The following is a 19,147-nucleotide window of genomic DNA, read 5'->3' as shown; positions in this document are numbered from 1 at the left end:
TGACGTTCCTGATATCCCCCCCCCCACCCGCAGTTGAGAGAATTGACTTTGAAGTCCATGTGGATATGGATGGGAAGGCTTCACATTAGGGGGCTTGGTACTAGGGTAGGTAGAGGAGAGACTGGGTTGGAAATTTGTGCACACACATACACAGGTGCACAAATACACACAGATACACACATACACTGACCAAAAGAGGAAGCCCTGCTCTGGAATACCAACGCTTTTGTTCCAGGGTTTCTGGAGTTGGCTCTCTAATTTGGGCTAGACTGAAAGATGTTTGTGACTCTAGCCGCAAAGAAAGCACTGAGAGTCTGTGGCATGATGGGGCAATAGAGACCTACAAAATATCACCATTGCATTCTTCTACTCAACTTTGAGAACTTTCGTCCTTGCCATGAAGAAGGTTCTATCTCTTTAGAGAGTTTGTTTTTGCTTCACTGTGAGGGAAAATTGATAATGTACATGCAGTATAGTTGGAGAAGGCGGGTAAGGGTGCCATCTATGCAGCCAAAGGTCAACAATTGTCAAGTCATTGGGATTTCTGTCCTACTTCTTGTATGACTCTGTCCGTGCCCTAGAGGCTAAAACCTCAAGAACGATTTCCACCTCTGCTCTGACCCTCTCTCATGAATGCTTAAGTCATGGGTCTTACTTTTCTGTTCATTCATTAGTGTGATCCCATAGACTGGCTCCCATAGAGCAGAGACTGGCACTGAAGGCTGGAGGAGCTCTTGAAAGGCCCTGTAGGCCATGCAGGGAGTCTCAATTTTGTTCTAAATGCAACAGAAGGGCTGACCCAGACCAAGACACAACTGGCCATCCTGGTTTCATCTTCAGATAACTACTTTCCTTTTTTAAGAAATAGCTTTTGGCCTGGTACTGGGCTTTAGTAGAGACTGAGTGCTTAACTACTGGCCACAAATTACCCTACAACCTGAGCTGCTTATCATGTACTGGGTGTTATCTGATCCACTAAGCCATAAAGTTGGGTGCGTGCAGAAGCACATCCATCATGGAAGTGGTATGTGTGAGATCATGTGCAGGCAGTCCCTGAGTGCACAGATGACATGAAGAAATGGCTCAAATGCCTATGGTCCCCACTCCTGCTACAATACCTTCTCTTTCCAAGCCTGCATGTGTGGATTCATGGGGAGTTCTCTGTGATCAGAGCTTGTACAGAGACAGGGAAGACGTGGGTCTTGTTTTCAGATGGTTCTGCACAGTAGGCAGTCACCATTAGAAAGTGGACAGCTGCAGCATGACAGTCCTTTCCTGAGATATCCCTGAAGGACAATGGTGAAGGGAAATCCTCCCAGTGACAGAACTTCCAGGCAATATATCTGATTGTTCATTTTGCTTGGAAGGAGAAATGGCCAGATATGTGATTATATAGATTCATGGAATGTGACCAATGTTTTGGCTGGATTGTCAAGGACTTGGAAGGAATATGACTGCAAAATTGGTGACAAGGAAGTTTGGGGAAGGGGTATGGATAGATCTCTCTTAGATGGGTGAAAAATGTGAAGATATGTGTAGCCTATGTGAATGCTCACCAAAGAGTGATCTTAGTAGAGGATTTCATAATCAAGTCATGGATACTAACTAGTCAGGCTCTTTCCTTAGCCACTCCTGTCATCACCCAGTAGGCTCATGAGTAAAGTGGCCATGGTGGCAGGGATGGAGACATAAATGGGCTCAGCAACATGGACTTCCACTCACCAAGACTGTCCTCGCGATAGCCACTGCTGACTGCCCAATCTGCCAGCCCCAGAGACCAACACTGAACCCTCAGTATGGCATCATTCACTGGAGGGATCAGCCAGCTACATGGAGGCAGGTCGATTACATTAGACCACTTCTCTCGTGGAAGGAGCAGTGTGCTGTTTTTACTAAAATAGATACTGTGGGTACAGATTTTCCTTCTCTGTGTGCAATTATTCTGCCAAAACTACCCTTTGTGGACTTACCAAATGTCTTATCCACTTCTTGGTATTCTTCCACACAGCGTTGCTTCTGATAAAGGAACCCATTTTCCTGCAAATGTAGTGTGGCAGTTGATCCATGCTCATGGAAGTCTCTTGTCTTACCATGCTTCCTACCTTCTTTTTTTTTTAAAGATTTTATTTATTTATTTATTTATTTATTTATTTATTTATTTATTTAATTGACAAAAAGAGAGAGACAGCGACAGAGGGAACACAAGCAGGGGGAGGGTCAGAGGGAGAAGCAGGCTTCCCGCTGAGCAGGGACCCCAATGCGGGGCTTGATCCCAGGACTCCAGGATCATGACCTGAGCCGAAGGCAGTCGCTTAACCAACTGAGCCACCCAGGTGCCCTGTTTCCTACCTTCTTGAAGCAACTGACTTGATGGAATGGCCATTTGAAGACCCAGTTACAGTGTCAGTTAGGTGACCACACCTTGCAGGATGGGGGTAAGGTTCTCCAGAGAGCTGTTTATGTTCTGATCAATGTCCAATAAATATATGGTGCTGTTTCTCCCTCTTCCAGGATCCAAGGGTCTACAAATCAAGGAGTTGAAATGTGAGTGGCGCTACTCAGTATTACCCCCAAGTGACTCTCTAGCATTTTTGCTTCCTGTTCCTGTGATCCTATGCTCCACTGGCTTAGAGATCTTAGTTCTGAGAGGAGTTCCAAAAAGTCTTATTTCTTCTACCAGCAGATACAACAATGACTCAACTGTACTAAAAGTTAAGACTATACTAGAGTCACCTTCGGCTCCTCATGACTCTAAACCAACAGGCAAAGGAAAGGAGTTGCTATCCTGGCTGGGGTGATTGATCTTGACTACCAAGGAGAAAATGGACTTACTTCCACAATGGAAGTAAGAAAGAATCTGGAATACAGGAGGTCCCTTAGGGTGACTCTTAGTGTTATCATGTCCTATGATTGAAGTCAATGGAAAACTACAACAACCCAATCTAGGCAGGACTCCTAATGGCCCAGACTCTTCAAGAAAGGAGGTTTGTATTACCCCATCAAGTAAAGAACTATGGCCAGATGAGATGCTTGCTGAGGACAAAGGAATATGGAATGGGTAGTGGGAGAAGGTAGTTAGTTATAAATACCAGTTACAACCTTATGACCAATTACAGAAATGAGAACTGTAACTGTATTTGTTCCTTATTTTGTTATGACTGTGTATGTGTAAGTGTATGCATGCATATTATCCATCTACCGAATATCTTTATTTTCTTCATTCTCCTATCCCCTTATCATGTGACATAAGATGCATTGACTTTATATCATATTATTTAAGTACTGTTAAGTTTATGTCATAGTTTTTAAGTTATAAGGTATCCGACAAGAGTGAACATCACCCAAGGAGTTTTTGTCCTCTTCTGAGGAAAGGCATAGTGCCCTTTTGGTTTTGGTCAGGATAGTTGTATCATGTACAGAAGTATGACCTTCTCACTGTCTGTTTGGAGACTATGTATGGGATAATAGGATGCATATAGGTGCCAGGTTGATAAGGGATGGACCTGTGATGTTTAATTTAATGTGTCAACTTGGCTGGGCCATGGCCAGATATTTGATTAAACATTATTTTGGATGTCTCTGTGAGGAGATTTTTAATGAGATTAACATTTAAGTCAGTGGATTTTGTGTAAAGTGGATGGCCCTTCACAACCTGAGTGCACCTCATCCAATCAGTCAAAGGCCTTTCTAGAACCAAAAGACTGACTTCCTCCAAGCAAGAAGGATTCTGCCAGCAGACAGCCTTTGGACTTGACGGGCAACATCATCTCTTCCCTGGCCCATCCTGCAGATTTTATTTATTTATTTTTATAACTTCTCCTTTTTTTTTTAAAGATTTTATTTAATCTGGGAGCCTGATGCCAGACTTGATCCCAGGATCCTGAGATCTTGACCTGAGCCGAAGGCAGATGCTTTACCGACTGAGCCACACTTCTTATTTATTTATTTTTTTTAAGATTGTATTTATTTATTTGACAGAGAGAGATACAGCGAGAGAGGGAACACAAGCAGGGGGAGTGGGAGAGGGAGAAGCAGGCTTCCCGCTGAGCGGGGAGCCCGATGTGGGGCTCGATCCCAGGACCCTGGGATCATGACCTGAGCTGAAGGCAGACGCTTAACGACTGAGCCACCCAGGCGCCCCCGCCTGAGCCACACTTCTATATGTGCCCAAGGATACATATATGTGTGTATGTCTGCATGTCTTATCATGAACATTGAAAACAACACAGCTTAAGTTGCAGAAGCTTTTATGATAGTGATAATAATAAAATTATAATTGCTAACATTCATTGCGAACTGTGTCAACTCCACTCACTCACCCTGTTCTAAGTGCTTTCACAAATATTAACTCATTCAATCCTTATTACAAATTTACAGGCTAGGTGCTGTAATTATCCCATTTTATAATTGAGAACATAGAGGCAAAGAGAGCTTTCAAATAAACAGTTTGCCTCAGGTCACACAACCTGTTGTATTTGGGACAACCAGGATTTATTTTTCACATGTCACCTTTCATTGCTCTCTACCTTTGTTTTTTATAACAGCTTTACTGAGATAGATTATAACTTATAATCTATATACCACAAAACTCATTCTAAAATTCTCAAATGTACAAATGACTGTTACTCAGAGTTGGGCCACCATCACCACTATCTGATTTTAAAACACTTTTTGCCACCCCAAAAAGAGATTCCTTTGGGGCTGGATTTCTTTTGGACTCCCTTATATTGTCCACCAATAGGGAAATAAGCAAACATATTATATATGCAATTGAATATTACAGAACTGTTACAATGGTTCAACTAGATTCAAGGTGCTTAGTTAAGTTAGTGCACTTCATGCAGTAGGTGAAGAAAAAAAAGCAACACATGCAAACACACACACAGGCAATTTGGCCCTAAATTTGACCTTGTAAAGTACAGTATGATGGGGTGCCTGGGTGGCTCAGTTGGTTAAGCCCCTGCCTTCGGCTCAGGTCATGATCCTGGAGTCCCAGGATCGAGTCCCGCATCAGGCTCCCTGCTCGGCAGGGAGTCTGCTTGTCCCTCTGTCCCTCTGTCCCTCCCCCCACTTGTGCTTTCTCTCTCTCTCTCAAATAAATAAATGAAATCCTAAGAAAAATAAAATAATGAAATAAAATATGGATGGGAATGATATCTGACTTTATTTTTATTTTTTTAAAAGATTATTTATTTATTTATTTGAGAGAGAGAGAATGAGAGATAGAGAGCACGAGAGGGAAGAGGGTCAGAGGGAGAAGCAGACTCCCTGCCGAGCAGGGAGCCCGATGTGGGACTCGATCCCGGGACTCCAGGATCATGACCTGAGCTGAAGGCAGTCACTTAACCAACTGAGCCACCCAGGGGCCCTTTCTTTTTCTTTTAAGAGAAGCAATTCTTAAGCAAATACAGCTTAATGTCAACGGTTGTTAAATTTGGGTGTGGAAACATCAGTATTTACATTATTCTTTGTACCTTTTTATATATTTGAAGAATTTCACATTTTTTATTCTTTTCCAAGAAAGCAAGTGTATTAGGGTTGTCTAGAGAAACAGAACCAGTAGGATGTGTATTCAGAGATTTGTTTTGAGGAATTGGCTCACACAGTTATGGGGGCAAGCGAATCTAAAATCTGCAGGATTGAGCACCAACTGGGTGGCTCAGTTGGTTGAGCGTCTGCTTTCAGGGTCCTGGGATCAGGCCCTGTCTTGGGCTCCCTGTTCAGCGGGGAGCCTGCTTCTCCCTCTCTCTCTGCCCCTCCCCCTGCTCGTGCACACACACTCTCTCTCTGTCAAATAAATAAATAAAATCTTTTTTTTTTTTTTAAGACTTATTTTTCAGAGAGAGACAGAGTACAAGCAGGGGGAGTGGCGGGCAGAGGGAGAAGCAGGCTCCCTGCTGAGAAAGGAGCCCAATGCATTCTTTTTTTTTTTTAAGATTTTATTTATTTATTTGAGAGAGAGAGAATGAGAGACAGAAAGCACGAGAGGGAAGAGGGTCAGAGGGAGAAGCAGACTTCCTGTTGAGCAGGGAGCCCGATGCGGGACTCGATCCTGGGACTCCAGGATCATGACCTGAGCCGAAGGCAGTCGCTTAACCAACTGAGCCACCCAGGCGCCCAATAAATAAAATCTTTTAAAAAAAAGTGCCCAAAGGGAACCTCAATGGAAATTAAATTAGTGGATCTTGGGTAGGCACCATTTAATTTTACTCAATATCACTAAGTAGTTCTTTGGTAACATTTGATAGCTCCTTTTCCTGCACATCCTCACCCATACTTGGTATGAAAGACTAACTTTGCAAATATAACAGTTTGAGATCATAGTTCACTGTTTAATTTGCACTTAACTGTACCTAGTGAAATTTGTGTATCTTTTCCTATGTTTATTGGCCATTTAGGTTCCTTTCCAGTTAACTGCATGTTTAATATTGCATGTTTATATGCTATGTCATGTTTCTATTTTTTAATTAATTTGAGGGCAGCCTAGGGGGCTCCTGGGTGGCTCAGTTGGTTAAGCGACTGCCTTCAGCTCAGGTCATGATCCTGGAGTCCTGGGATTGAGTCCCACATCAGGCTCCCTGCTCAGCGGGAGTCTGCTTCTCCCTCTGACCCTCCCCCCCATGCTCTCTCTTTCTTCTCATTCTCTCAAATAAATAAAATCTTTAAAAAAAATAATTTGAGGGCAGCCTAGATATAGTCTGGTTATGGAATAAAGTTTGACTCATGTTTTAGGCATGGACAAGTGGGTGGATTGTGTGCTACTTGAATGAAGAGAAGTAGTGGAAAACAAATTTTAGAAGGAATATCATGAGTTTGCTTTCAGAAATTTGAGGTGTTTTGAGTCATCCAAGACAACAAGTCTGTGCTGCAGAGATACATTTGGGAGTTGTCAGCTTATAGAGGGTATGTAAAGTGATAGCAGTGCATGTGGTTATCTCCCAAGAGAATTTGGAGTGACGTGACAAGAGCCCTACAGAATTATGCACTTGGAGAAGGAGAATCCAGAAAGGGATCCTGAGATGGAGGGCCAGTAAAATAGAGAAAAACTAGAATTGTATGATACCATGGAAGCCAAGAGAGGACTGTGCTCTTCCCCTGCCCCCCACCCCCATTTTTTATAATGGCTGCATAAGGTTTCACTGCACGGGTGTACCCCCACTGCTCTTCTATTTGGGAATTTGGATTTATCCCAGTGCTTTTCTATTATAAACTACACTTTGATGAGCACTCTTATAGATTTTTCGTTTTTCACCACTCTGATTATTTCCTTTGTATATACTCCTGTATATAGTTTAAAGAGTATGCCTATTTAAATATTTTCACTATAAGTTGAGTATCGTCTTCTAGAAATGTTGCCTTCATTTATATTCCCACCTGAATGGGTTTGCTGTTTTCTCCATTCTGGTGGTGGTGGAAAGTGGCAAGAACTGGATATTGCATACCAACATTTTTATTGGTTGCGAAGTGTGCCGTTGCATGGATATTTATAATTTACTCAATTATATTGTCTTCTTGTTTTTGGTATTATAACTCGTGTTGCAATTAATAGTTTTAGCTAAATCTTTTTGCTCATTCTTAATCTATTCCTTAGAATAAATTACTGAAAGGGGAATTGATGAGTCAAAAGTATTTACATTTTTTATTTTTAAAAGATTTTATTTATTTATTTGACAGAGAGAGACACAGCGAGGGGGGAACACAAGCAAGGGGAGTGGGAGAGGGAGAAGCAGGCTTCCCGCGGAGCGGGGAGCCCGATGCGGGGCTCGACGCGGGGCTCGACGCGGGGCTCGACGCGGGGCTCGACGCGGGGCTCGACGCGGGGCTCGATCCCAGGACCCTAGGATCATGACCTGCGCCGAAGGCAGACGCTTAACGACTGAGCCATCCAGGCGCCCCGAAAGTATTTACATTTTTAAAGTTGTGGATACATATAGATAAATCACCCTCCATAAGGGCTGCGTTCTTCCCATCAGCAGAGTAGGGAAAGAGGCATCCCTAATCTTTGGATGAACCATGTCCAAAGTGCTTCTATCAGGCTGAAAGCATCCTGTATGATTTTATAAGAAAACTGCTCAAATAAAATTCTTAAGCAATACCGCTTTTACACATCACACTGGGGTTGAGGATCAAAATCTGAAAGGCTTTTTATTCCAGCGGCATTATCTGATCTGGAATCTAAGAATTATTTCCAACAGCATTGTGTTGGCAACCACATCATCAGAGACATTTGCAGAGGGCAGAGGATTTTTGAAGCCTAGGGGCTTCAAATCACAATCGATGCAGTATGGCCATGGGGTCACTTGTAAAAGGTGGTCTCAGGTTTGACATCATTTCGATGGAAAGTTCAGTCTTAAAAGCAGCGTATATTTGTTAGGTTGGATTCATTTTGGAATCGAGTTATTTTACATTTTGTTGTTTTAACGGTTGACCAAAATAGGTTCAGTTGTTGTTGAGATAGGTCTTTTAGATGCTTTTTTTTTCTTTGAAAAACAAATGACAAATAGTCACTGTTTTATCTGCATAAAGTATGTATTTGGATTTAGAAGCTCCGCAGACACGGGATTCTTACATTAGCATCCGAGTCTTGGCGTGAGATGTGAGCGCTGTGACTCGTGCGCGGGTACTAAGGTCTTAGGGGTGGTCGGGAGCGCAGGTTGAGGTCCCCGCGGGCGTGGCGGTCGTCCCGAGCCCACATCCCACCATCGGCCGGCCACCGCCCAAGGAACAGGCCACCACGGCGCCTGCGCAGGAGTGCGCCCGCGCGGCACCGGCCCTGGAGGACGGGAAGGGCGGAGCTTGCGGCAGGGTCCGCCCCCGCCAGCGGCGCGCGTGAGACTGGGGCGCGTCTTCCGCCTCGTGAGAGGCTACTTCCGGATCCGGTGGCAAGTGCCTCTGGTCCTGAGTGAGGAGGTGCTGGGTCGGCTGGCGGGCGGGCTGGGCTTCGGCCCGCGCGGGGCGGGCGATGCTGGGAGGCAGCTCCGGGGCCCGGGAGCGCGAGGCGGTGGGCGACGGGGCGGAGGCTGTGACGGCGCCGCCCGCCATCGAGTTCCCGGCCGACGGCTCGGACCCCAAGTATGATGGTGAGGGACTCGGAATGCCGCGGCGGCCCTCCCCTTGCACCGGTGCACCTTCATTCCCGGGTGGGCAGGGCGCAACGAGCATCGCCGCGGCTCCGGGGCGAATTCGGCTGGATCCGGGCTCGAACCGGCGGCCCAGCGGTGCAGTGCGAGGGGCGGCGGGAGGGCGGTCTGGATAAGGTAAACACTTACTGAAACGAGTGCCTGCGACCCGCTCGTTTGTTTACGTTTCTGTTCCCTGGTTTCCTCTTTGCGGATTTTTTTTTTTTAAAGATTTTATTTATTTATTCATGAGAGAGAGAGGCAGAGGGAGAAGCAGTCTCCCAAGGAGCAGGGAGCCCGATGCGGGACTCGATCCCAAGACCCTGGGATCATGACCTGAGCCGAAGGCAGACGCTTAACCATCTGAGCCACCCAGGCGCCCCTCTTTGCGGGTTTGGCTCCGGACGTGCTAAGATTTCCCTCTTCCCAGCTCCGAACCCTGTGGTTTTGTCAGACGATGAGAATGAGCTTTGTAAACTTCTGGAAGGGGACTTTGCAGACCTTATACGCTTAATAGTTCGGGTTAAGTGTTTGAATTTGTAGCTTCTCTTGTCTTTTGCTTTACTGATAGGGGAGCTAAAGACTTCTCATGGTGGGTCCGTTTAAAGAAAAGAAATGCTCTTTTTTTTTTTTTTGAGGCTTTGGATACTAGGAGATACGGCGTTAAGGCAGGCAAATTATTCTGCATAAAGTGAGGGGTACTTAAAACCTTGACTCCAGCCAGTTCAAAGTATCCAGTATTTTTTTAAAAGATTTTATTTATTTATTTGACAGAGAGAGAGAGAGACAGCGAGAGAGGGAACACAAGCAGGGGGGGTGGGAAAGGGAGAAGCAGGCTTCCCGCGGAGCAGGGAGCCCGATGTGGGGCTCGATGCCAGCACCCTGGGATCCTGACCGGAGCCGAAGGCAGACGCTTAACGACTGAGCCAGCCAGGCGCCCCAGTACCCAGCATTTTATTCAAATTTCATAGGGTCTTTAATTACTACCAGTTGTTTTGGCAGTTTTTAAAGCTAAATTGCGCTACCAAGAATGAATGATACTGATTCAGGGAGGTTTTACTTACGGTGCTTTGAATAGGTTGATTACAAGGAGTACATGTTCAGTTGAAGCATGAAACAAGTATTAACATGCAATGGATTTGAAGTTTCAAGCAGAGTAGAAAATGTTAATTTATTCCTTAAGTCCTTCGATCTTCACCCATAATACCGTCTATAATTCTTGACTTTAAAGGGAGACAAAAACAGGCTGTGGTGGTAATTTAAGTAGGTCATTGACAGAGGACAGTTTTAAGAGAACTGTTTTTTTTAATGAACTGATTTCTTCACATGTAACCCGGTAATATGGCAGCTCAATAATACAGGAAGTTTTATGTCAAAGGAAAAGCCTCAGCTGTAAACACTCAAGTCTGTCTTTGCTGTCCCATTATGATAAGGTTTTCTGAAAAGGAAAGATTATTCTTGAAGGGAGTGCTCTTAGATAAAGTTTGAAAAATTTCCTTCTGCTAGGTTACTAATAATACTGTTGTGTTTACATATTGGCTTTTCTTCCAAAGAGGCCTAGAATATCCAGACATAATTTATCTTTTTATGTGAAAAGTAAGGTCTATGAAAAAATAAAGTTTCACTTTTAGTAGACGTGGAAACAGAGCAGTTACATGATTTCTCGAAGGTCATTGGCATGATGTAAGGAGATCACTCTGCTAGTTTATGGTAGAGTCAGAAAATTCAAAACTTAGATATAACTCTAAAACCTGTGTTCTTCCGTCTGTTATGTAGGGACCAACTTTGATCAAAGTTCCTGTATTTTTCCCCCCCTCCGTGGAATAGCATGCAACAGGAGAGCAACAGTAAGCCCATTTCCAGACTCATTGGTTTTTCTTTCATCTGACAAGTTTTTCAGAATTTTTACCTCAAATTAAACCTCCAAGTTCTCCCTCATTTAATAATGGACCATTTATTCAGATCATACTTTCCTGAGGAGCCTGAAATAGGTGATCCCTTTCTTGTTTGTCTGCTCCCCTCCTAGTTGGCAGAAGTCTCTATTCACCTAGAATATCTCATCTCATTTCTTCTTCTTTTATAACAGGGTCTGACCTTGTCTTTCCTGTTAGCCTCTTTACTCTTCCTCTTCTACTTGATCAGGACCGAACAGGAAGCACTCAGCTTTAGCTTTCATTTCCTTACGGTTTTACACCTTCCTGTGTTTTGAGTATTTGTCCATTGCTCTTTTTTTGTTTTTAAGATTTTATTTATTTATTTGACAGAGAGAGACGCAGCGAGAGAGGGAACACAAGCAGGGGGAGTGCGAGAGGGAGAAGCAGGCTTCCTGCAGAGCAGGGAGCCCGACGCGGGGCTCGATCTCAGGACCCTGGGATCATGACCTGAGCCGAAGGCAGATGCTCAACAACTGAGCCACCCAGGTGCCCCTCCACTGCTCTTTTTTAAAGTTGCCATTTTCTTGGCTTAGTTGGTTCATTTGACTCTGATCATGCTTTTTTTTTTTTTCTTGTTAAAAAGTAGGATTTCCAGGGATGCCTGGGTGGCTCAGTCGTTGAGCATCTGCCTTCGGCTCAGATCATGATCCCAGGGTCCTGGGATCCAGCCCCGCGTTGGGCTCCCTGCTCAGTAGAGAGCCTGCTTCTGCCTCTGCCTGCTGTTCTCCCTGCTTGTGCTCGCTCTCTTGCGCTCTCTCTATGACAAATAAATAAAATCTTAAAAAAAAAAAAAAAGGTAGGATGGGGCGCCTGGGTGGCCTAGTTTTTGGGTGTCTGCCTTCGGCTCAGGTCATGATCCCAGGGTCTTGGGATTGAGCCCTACATCGGGCTCCCTGCTCTGCCAGAGGCCTGCTTCTCCCTCTCCCACTCCCCCTGCTTGTGTTCCCTCTCTTGTTGTCCCTCTCTCTGTCAAATAAATAAATAAAATCTTAAAAAAAAATAGAATTTCCTCATTGTAGAACATAGGCAAATATGAGCATAGAGAAGTAGAAAACCCTCCAAACCCTAATCTCATCACTGTTGACAATTCAGTGTATTAAAAAAATTTTGGGGGCGCCTGGGTGGCTCAGTTGGTTAAGCGACTGCCTTTGGCTCAGGTCATGATCCTGGAGTCCTGGGATCGAGTCCCACATCTGGCTCCCTGCTCAGTGGGGAATCTGCTTCTCCCTCTGACCCTCTGACCCTCTTCCCTCTCGTGCTCTCTATCTCTCATTCTCTCTCTCTCAAATAAATAAATAAAATCTTAAAAAAAAAATTTTTTTTGTTCACATTACAAAGTATGTTGAAATTACAGAAAAGCCTGAAGAAGGAAATTTAAAAATCACAATCTCATCACCCAGAGATTACTGTTTACATTTTGGCATAGCCAGTGAAAATTTATTTGCTGAGTTTTGCATTTAAAACTCTTTGTCAAAGATACCATAAATGGATTCAAGATTTCTGAGTTTGTCCAAATAAGATAAAAATTTAGAGAAATCATTTGGAAAAATTTCAGGAAATAAAGAAAAAAGAAGGGAAAGTCACCTGTACTCATATCCCAGAGAACTCACTGCTAACAATTTGGTGTATTCATTTGCAGATACTAATGAGAGCTGCTGTAAGCCAGGTAGATGCCTAGATATTAAGGATCAAACAGGCAGATTGAAAAACAGCATGTTCACCAGTTTCATTTCTTTTTTTTTTTTTAAAGATTTTATTTATTTGACAGAGAGAGACACAGCGAGAGAGGGAACACAAGCAAGGGGAGTGGGAGAGGGAGAAGCAGGCTTCCCGCCGAGCAGGGAGCCCGATGCGGGGCTCGATCCCAGGACCCTGGGATCATGACCTGAGCCGAAGGCAGACGCTTAACAACTGAGCCACCCAGGCGCCCCAGCAGTTTCATTTCTTTTACAAATTCTTTTGATGTATAATTGGAAACGGGGCAGAGATTTTGTCTGCTTTGTTCTTTGTATTGTCTATACATTTATATAGCTATGAAGTAAATATATTTTATTTATTTATTTAAAAAGATTTTATTTGTTCATTTGAGAGAGAGAGAGAGAGCACATGAGAAGGGGGAGGGTCAGAGGGAGAAGCAGACTGTCCACTGAGCAGGGAGCACGACGCGGGACTCGATCCCAGGACTCCAGGATCATGACCTGAGCCGAAGGCAGTCGCTTATCCAACTGAGCCACCCAGGCACCCTGAAGTAAATATATTTTAAAATTGTGAGCATAGTATGATAATTCTTTTATGTTCTGCTTTTTACATGTGATGCTATATTAGCATTTTCTTGTGATAAATTAGCCTTCAAAAACATTAAGACTATCACATTTTATATTATTTTAGTTTTTGCCCTGTTGGAAAATAAGTTTCTCTTTTATCATTAGAAATAATAATGGGTTTGACACCTGTGTACAAGTCTTTGTTGATATCTGATTATTTCCTCAGACTGCATCTACAGAAGTAGGATTTGTTGGGTTAAAGAAATAGATTTAAAAAAAAGGTGTTTTTTTTTTTTAAGATTTTATTTGTCAGAGAGAGTGCGAGCACAAGCAGCGGGGAGTGGCAGGCAGAGGGAGAAGCAGGCTTTCCTGTTGAGCAAGAAACCCCATGGGGGACTGTCCCAGGGTCCTGCGATCATGACCTGAGCAGAAGGCAGACGCTTAGCCAAATGAGCCACCCAGGTGTCTCCCCCCTCCCCCCCAAAAAACGTTTTGATACATTTTGGTAAAATGATGACTTAGAGAGGTGGTGATGGTTTGTATGAAACTAGCCTCACCTTCATGTGTATTACTGTTTTTTAAATTTTTAATTTATTTTTTTTATTCATTTGACAGAGAGAGAGGCAGAGAGAGAGGGAACACAAGCAGGGGGAGTGGGAGAGGGAGAAGCAGGCTTCCTGTTGAGCAGGGAGCCCGATGCGGGGCTCGATCCCAGGACCTTGGAATCATGACCTGAGCTTCAGCTCAGCACTTAACTGACTGAGCCACCCAGGCGCCCCAGTATTACTTGCTTGCTTCTTTGACTTGATAATGGACTATTCATAATTATCTTTTTAATTAATTAATTTAAAAAGATTTTATTGATTTGCCAGAGAGAGAGAGTGCGCACAAGTAGGGGGTGTGCCAGGCAGAGGGAGAGGGAGAAGCAGGCTCCCCGCTGAGCAGGGAGCCAGACATGGGGCTCAGTCCCAGGACCCCGAGATCATGACCTGAGCCAAAGGCAGACGCCTAACTGACTGAGCCACCCAGGCGCCCCCATGATTACCCTTTTTTTTTTTTTTTAACATTTTATTTATTTGACAGAGACACAGCAAGAGAGGGAACACAAGCAGGGGGAGTGGGAGAGGGAAAAGCAGGCTTCCCGCCCAGCAGGGAGCCCAATGCGGGGCTCCGACCATGACCCGAGCAAGGCAGGCACCCAACGACTGAGCCACCCAGGCGCCCCCCACAGTTATCTTTTTATACACCATCATTTCCAATAGCTGCAGAATCTCTTATATGTATATAATTTAGCAACTTTTCAGTAGTCTAAACAGTGTTATGCTGAACATCTTAGAGACATGTATTTGTTGTGCTTTGTAAATATTTTCAAAAACTAGAAGTGCTGAGTCAAAGGTTTGCACATTTTGAATTCTATGATATATTCATCGATGAAGGTTGCAACACTTTTACCCCCCTGTGATTTATTTATTTATTTATTTATTTATTTTTTAAAAGATTTTATTTATTTATTTGAGAGAGAGAGAGAGAATGAGAGAGAGAGCACGAGAGGGAAGAGGGTCAGAGGGAGAAGCAGACTCCCCGCCGAGCAGGGAGCCTGACGTGGGACTCGATCCCGGGACTCCAGGATCATGACCTGAGCCGAAGGCAGTCGCTTAACCAACTGAGCCACCCAGGCGCCCACCCCCCTGTGATTTAAAATGTCTCCTTTATGTGCCCATAATAATACCATGTATTCCAGGCTTGAAGTGGTTACCAATCTGATGGCAAATTTTGGTATCATAGTTATTTTAATACGTATGTCATTAGTTACTAGTTATGTTAAACCTATTTGAGTTTTAATTGTGCTTCATTTTATTGTAAGGGCTCTATATAAATTTTACTGCTGTTTCTTTTTCTTGTCATGTGTAGTGCAAGTCTGTGTACTATATATGAATTTGTGATTCATGTGTTAACTTTAAGATGTCTTTACATATAGAAGTTATTACATGGGCACATTTTTCATTCTTTCCCTGCCCCCATACTCAGTAAGTTTTCATGTAAAATGAATAGCACATCTGCATACGTGCAGGTGTTTTTTGGTCACCTTATAAATCAGAGAGGAAATTGGTGATGAGGTCTGAACTTGGAAACTGACTTTTCCGGGTCCTCTATAGATTATAGAGGAGGGTGGGATAGAATATTTGAAATGGGAAGGAGTTTTGGCAAGTGGGGGATGTATAGTCCTTGTTTCTGCAGGGCATTTCCAGTGCAACGGGCGCACAGCTCTTGAGAGCTTGCAGTGTCTCATCTCTTCCTTAACAGCCCTCTTAGAGGTTCACCCTCACACCTCCATCCTCCCACTCCTGGTGTTGTATAATTGGCCAGTCCGTTTCTTTCTCCATATCTCTGGGACCTGTTCTTTCCTCCATGTTTCTGTCCTTTATTTCCTTTACAAGGCTCTTGTTGGCATGTCGCCTGCCTCTTCCTGTCTACCTGTTAGATGTTTCCAGCACAGTTTCCTCACACAGTTTTCCTTCTTACTGTTTGTGGTCGACTCAGTAACACATGAAATAAACAGTAAGCGAGAACTTAACAGCCTTCAGCTGGAAGTGCCAACTCATCCATCTGCTTGGTCTTGGGTGGTGGAAGGAGGATGGGCTTGGGCATCGTGCCGACCTGTCTGCTTACAAGTTCCCAAACCACTGTGTGAGGTCAGTGTCCTCATCTGTAAAGCCAGAGCGGTGGCACTTCCTTCCACTGTTTTGTGAGGACTGGAGGCTCTGCACATGGAACAGTTGGCAACTCACGTGGCCTGTGCCCCAGGTGGTTCCCATGCTTCCTCCCTCGCCCTCTTCCCGCCGCCAGACTTCCTTCCTTATGCCAGCGCCTGGGCTGTCCTCGCGAAGGAAGCCATCCTGTGCCCTCTTGTTCTCTTGGATGTTTATTTACTCATTTATTTCTACCTTTGCACACACCATTACTTCCACAGCCCACCCCCTCCCCCCCGATGGCGTTCTTCCGCTAGTCTTGCAGCTTCCAGAATTCAACACAACACTGAATTCTGGAAAGTCTGTCTAGATTAACCCTGCTCGGCTTAACTACTGTTTTGTGTTTTATTTCCTTAAATGTCAGTAGTTTGTGTTTCATTAATTAGAAGATGCTGTTTTGTCATTATGAGACGTGTTTCCCATTTATTCACATTGTTTCCTCTTTTAATTTTTAGAATCCGATGTCCCAGCTGAACTCCAGGTATTAAAAGGACCCCTGCAGCAGCTGACCTTCCCTTTCGCAGTTGCAAACCAACTCTTGCTTGTCTCTTTGCTGGAGCACTTGAGTCATGTGCACGAACCAAACCCGCTCCGTTCAAGACAGGTGTTTAAATGTTAGTAAGAATAAATCTTGCTAAGTAAACCTTGTAAAAATACTATGTTGTTTGATGTTGTGGGTATGAGAAGCAGCTGGTATATAAACATTTGAAATAAGTATTAATAGTTTGTATTTCTTGAATGCATTTTATATTTTCCTTTGGGTAATTCCTTATGACTATAATCACCAGAGACCCCAAAAGATTAATGACCATAAAATTGGGTGTATTTAAATAAGTAAAAGATAGTTCTTTTGTCTCTATAACATGATCATTCATATAATTTATTTATTTGACAGAGAGAGACACAGTGAGAGAGGGAACACGAGCAGGGGGAGTGGGAGAGGGAGAAGCAAGCTTCCTGCAGAACAGGGAGCCTGATGTGGGGCTCGATCCCAGGACCCTGGGATCATGACCTGAGCCGAAGGCAGACGCTTCACGACTGAGCCACCCAGGCATCCCTCTGAGATAGTTCTTGACCAAAGCCCCGGACTAGCCGTGTTCTTTGTTGAATAGGAAACTTTTCCTCTACACACTGAATACTAATGACACCAAATGTGTGCTTTCCCCCGCTGTACTGACCAGTTCTCGGACACCAGCTGGTTGTCTTACAATTCAGTTCAATCCTGACACCGTCTACTTGGAGTTAATGTCAGATCCCACACGTTGAGGGCTCAGTCCCACAGACTGCCTTCATTTCGGATGCCAGTTGCAAGTGTGGGTCCCTGGTGTCCTCAGGTTACCCATACTTGTGTCTGACCTGGCTGTAAATTGTTCACTGTCGAGTGTCCACCCTTGCCACTCAGGTTTAATAATTTGCTATAATGGCTAACAGTACTCAGACATTTATGGTTCCTGGTTTATTATATAAGAGAGGATATGATCACTGAAACAGGTGAACAGCCAGATGGAGAGGCACATAGGGTGAGGACCAGAGTACAAGAGCTTCTGTTCCCATGGAGTTGGGATGCCCCACTCTCCTGGTGTGTGGATATGCTCACCCAGAAGCTCTCTGAATCTTGTAATGGATGTTTATGGAGGCTTCATCATGGTGGCGTGATCAGTGATTAACTCCATCTCCAGCTCTTCTCTCCCTGGAGAAATGGAGAGAGGAGGTGGAGCTGAAAGTTCCAAACTTTTAGTCATGGCTTGGTCTTTCTGGTGATCAGCCCCCATTTGAAATCACCTAGGGGACCCCCAGTCATCTCATTAGCATACACAAGACTCTTATCACTGGAGATTCCAAGGGTCTTAGAAGCTTTTGTGTCAGGAACTGAGGTCAAAGACCAAATATTAGAACAAAAGATGCTCCTAGCCCCCCCAGCCCTTGGGAAATCACAAGAATTTTAGGAGCTATGTGAGTTTTAGGAAACAAGACCAAATACATTTCTTATTATACCACAGTGGTTGAAATGTTTATTTTTATTTCTGCCATAGTTTACGTGTATGAGAAACCTGAGCATAGATGTGAGCAGGATTACAGATGGTAATGTTTGTGGTCCAGCTCCTTGAGAGCACTGTGGCTTCTTTAATAGCTCCAACCACAGATTCTAAGGATCTTTTCTACCAAAGAAGTCTTCCCAAGTCTTGTTTAGTGTTAGGAATCCTCAAACTTAGAGATACCTACATGTGAACTTAAAAGGTAATATTTTTAGTTAAAGGTAGATTGTCATCTTGATGAACTTGATGGGACATGGAAATATACAAGTATATATTTATTTTTCTGAATAAGTGGTGGGGAGGTGGTTGTACAGAAGTGGGTGTTCTGTGGGTTCCAGAGCATTGGTAGCTGGGCATTATTGTCTTCAGCTCATTGTATAGATAAGCTGATTATAATGATTTTTATGTAGTCGTCTTGCTTCTAATTAAAGCAGATCTGAATCTTGTTGATTTTAAAGTATTTTTGAATTCCTTTTTAGGTGACTAAACTTTTAAAGTATATTTAAAATAATTTTGATGTTATTCAATTAGTTGATAATCTAATGAAGTTACCCATATACAAAGAATATTCTCGGATTCCCTCTGGCTCTTGTGCACGGCCTGAGCTTACTCCACTGTAAGGCTACCAAGACCTTGTGCGTTTATGATGGATCATTGTAGTATCAGGTGCGACGTCATGTCTCTACTCCTCCTCAGGAGCCCACAGAGCTCTCTGGAGGGGGAGGGTCAAGATGCTAAACCCACGAGGATGTAATTGTGTGGTGCTAACAAGTCAGCTGACCAGCTACTGCAGTCCCCTACACAACTTGGCTGACGAGACTGGAATGCACCAGGCTTTGAATGGCAGGTCACCTAAGACCTCTGGCCTAGGGCTTTAAGATTTTTTTTTAAGATTTTATTTATTTATCTGAGAGAGAGAGAAGGAGAGATAGAGAGCACGAGAGGGAAGAGGATCAGAGGGAGAAGCAGACTCCCTGCCCAGCAGGATCATGACCCGAGCCGAAGGCAGTCGCTTAACCAACTGAGCCACTCAGGCGCCCTGGC

At 44.0% G+C, this 19,147-nt stretch overlaps 1 protein-coding gene across 4 annotated transcripts in view; it reads left to right on the top strand.

Annotated features, from left to right (window-relative positions):
- The first annotated feature begins 8,879 nt into the window (after positions 1 to 8,879).
- EIF2AK1 (eukaryotic translation initiation factor 2 alpha kinase 1) overlaps positions 8,880 to 19,147 on the top strand; it is a 34,472-nt gene continuing 24,204 nt past the window's right edge. The window contains exons 1-3 of one of the 4 annotated variants that reach the window (XM_025863786.2): positions 8,951 to 9,080; positions 10,896 to 10,966; positions 16,523 to 16,681. In XM_025863786.2, the coding sequence (XP_025719571.1) occupies positions 10,948 to 10,966; positions 16,523 to 16,681 (178 nt within the window). In that variant the 5' untranslated portion in view covers positions 8,951 to 9,080; positions 10,896 to 10,947. Of the gene's footprint in view, positions 9,081 to 10,895; positions 10,967 to 16,522; positions 16,682 to 19,147 lie in introns of all 4 variants that reach the window. The other 3 variants (XM_025863787.2, XM_025863784.2, XM_025863785.2) reach the window with 3 other exon arrangements.

The sequence above is a fragment of the Callorhinus ursinus genome, unplaced genomic scaffold (genome assembly GCF_003265705.2).
Source record: "Callorhinus ursinus isolate GAN/ISIS: 27379988/994484 unplaced genomic scaffold, GSC_fseal_2.0 scaffold70, whole genome shotgun sequence".
NCBI lineage: Eukaryota > Metazoa > Chordata > Mammalia > Carnivora > Otariidae > Callorhinus > Callorhinus ursinus.
The sequence above is the reverse complement of the archived record's forward strand: the minus strand, read 5'-3'. Positions and strand labels throughout refer to the sequence as shown.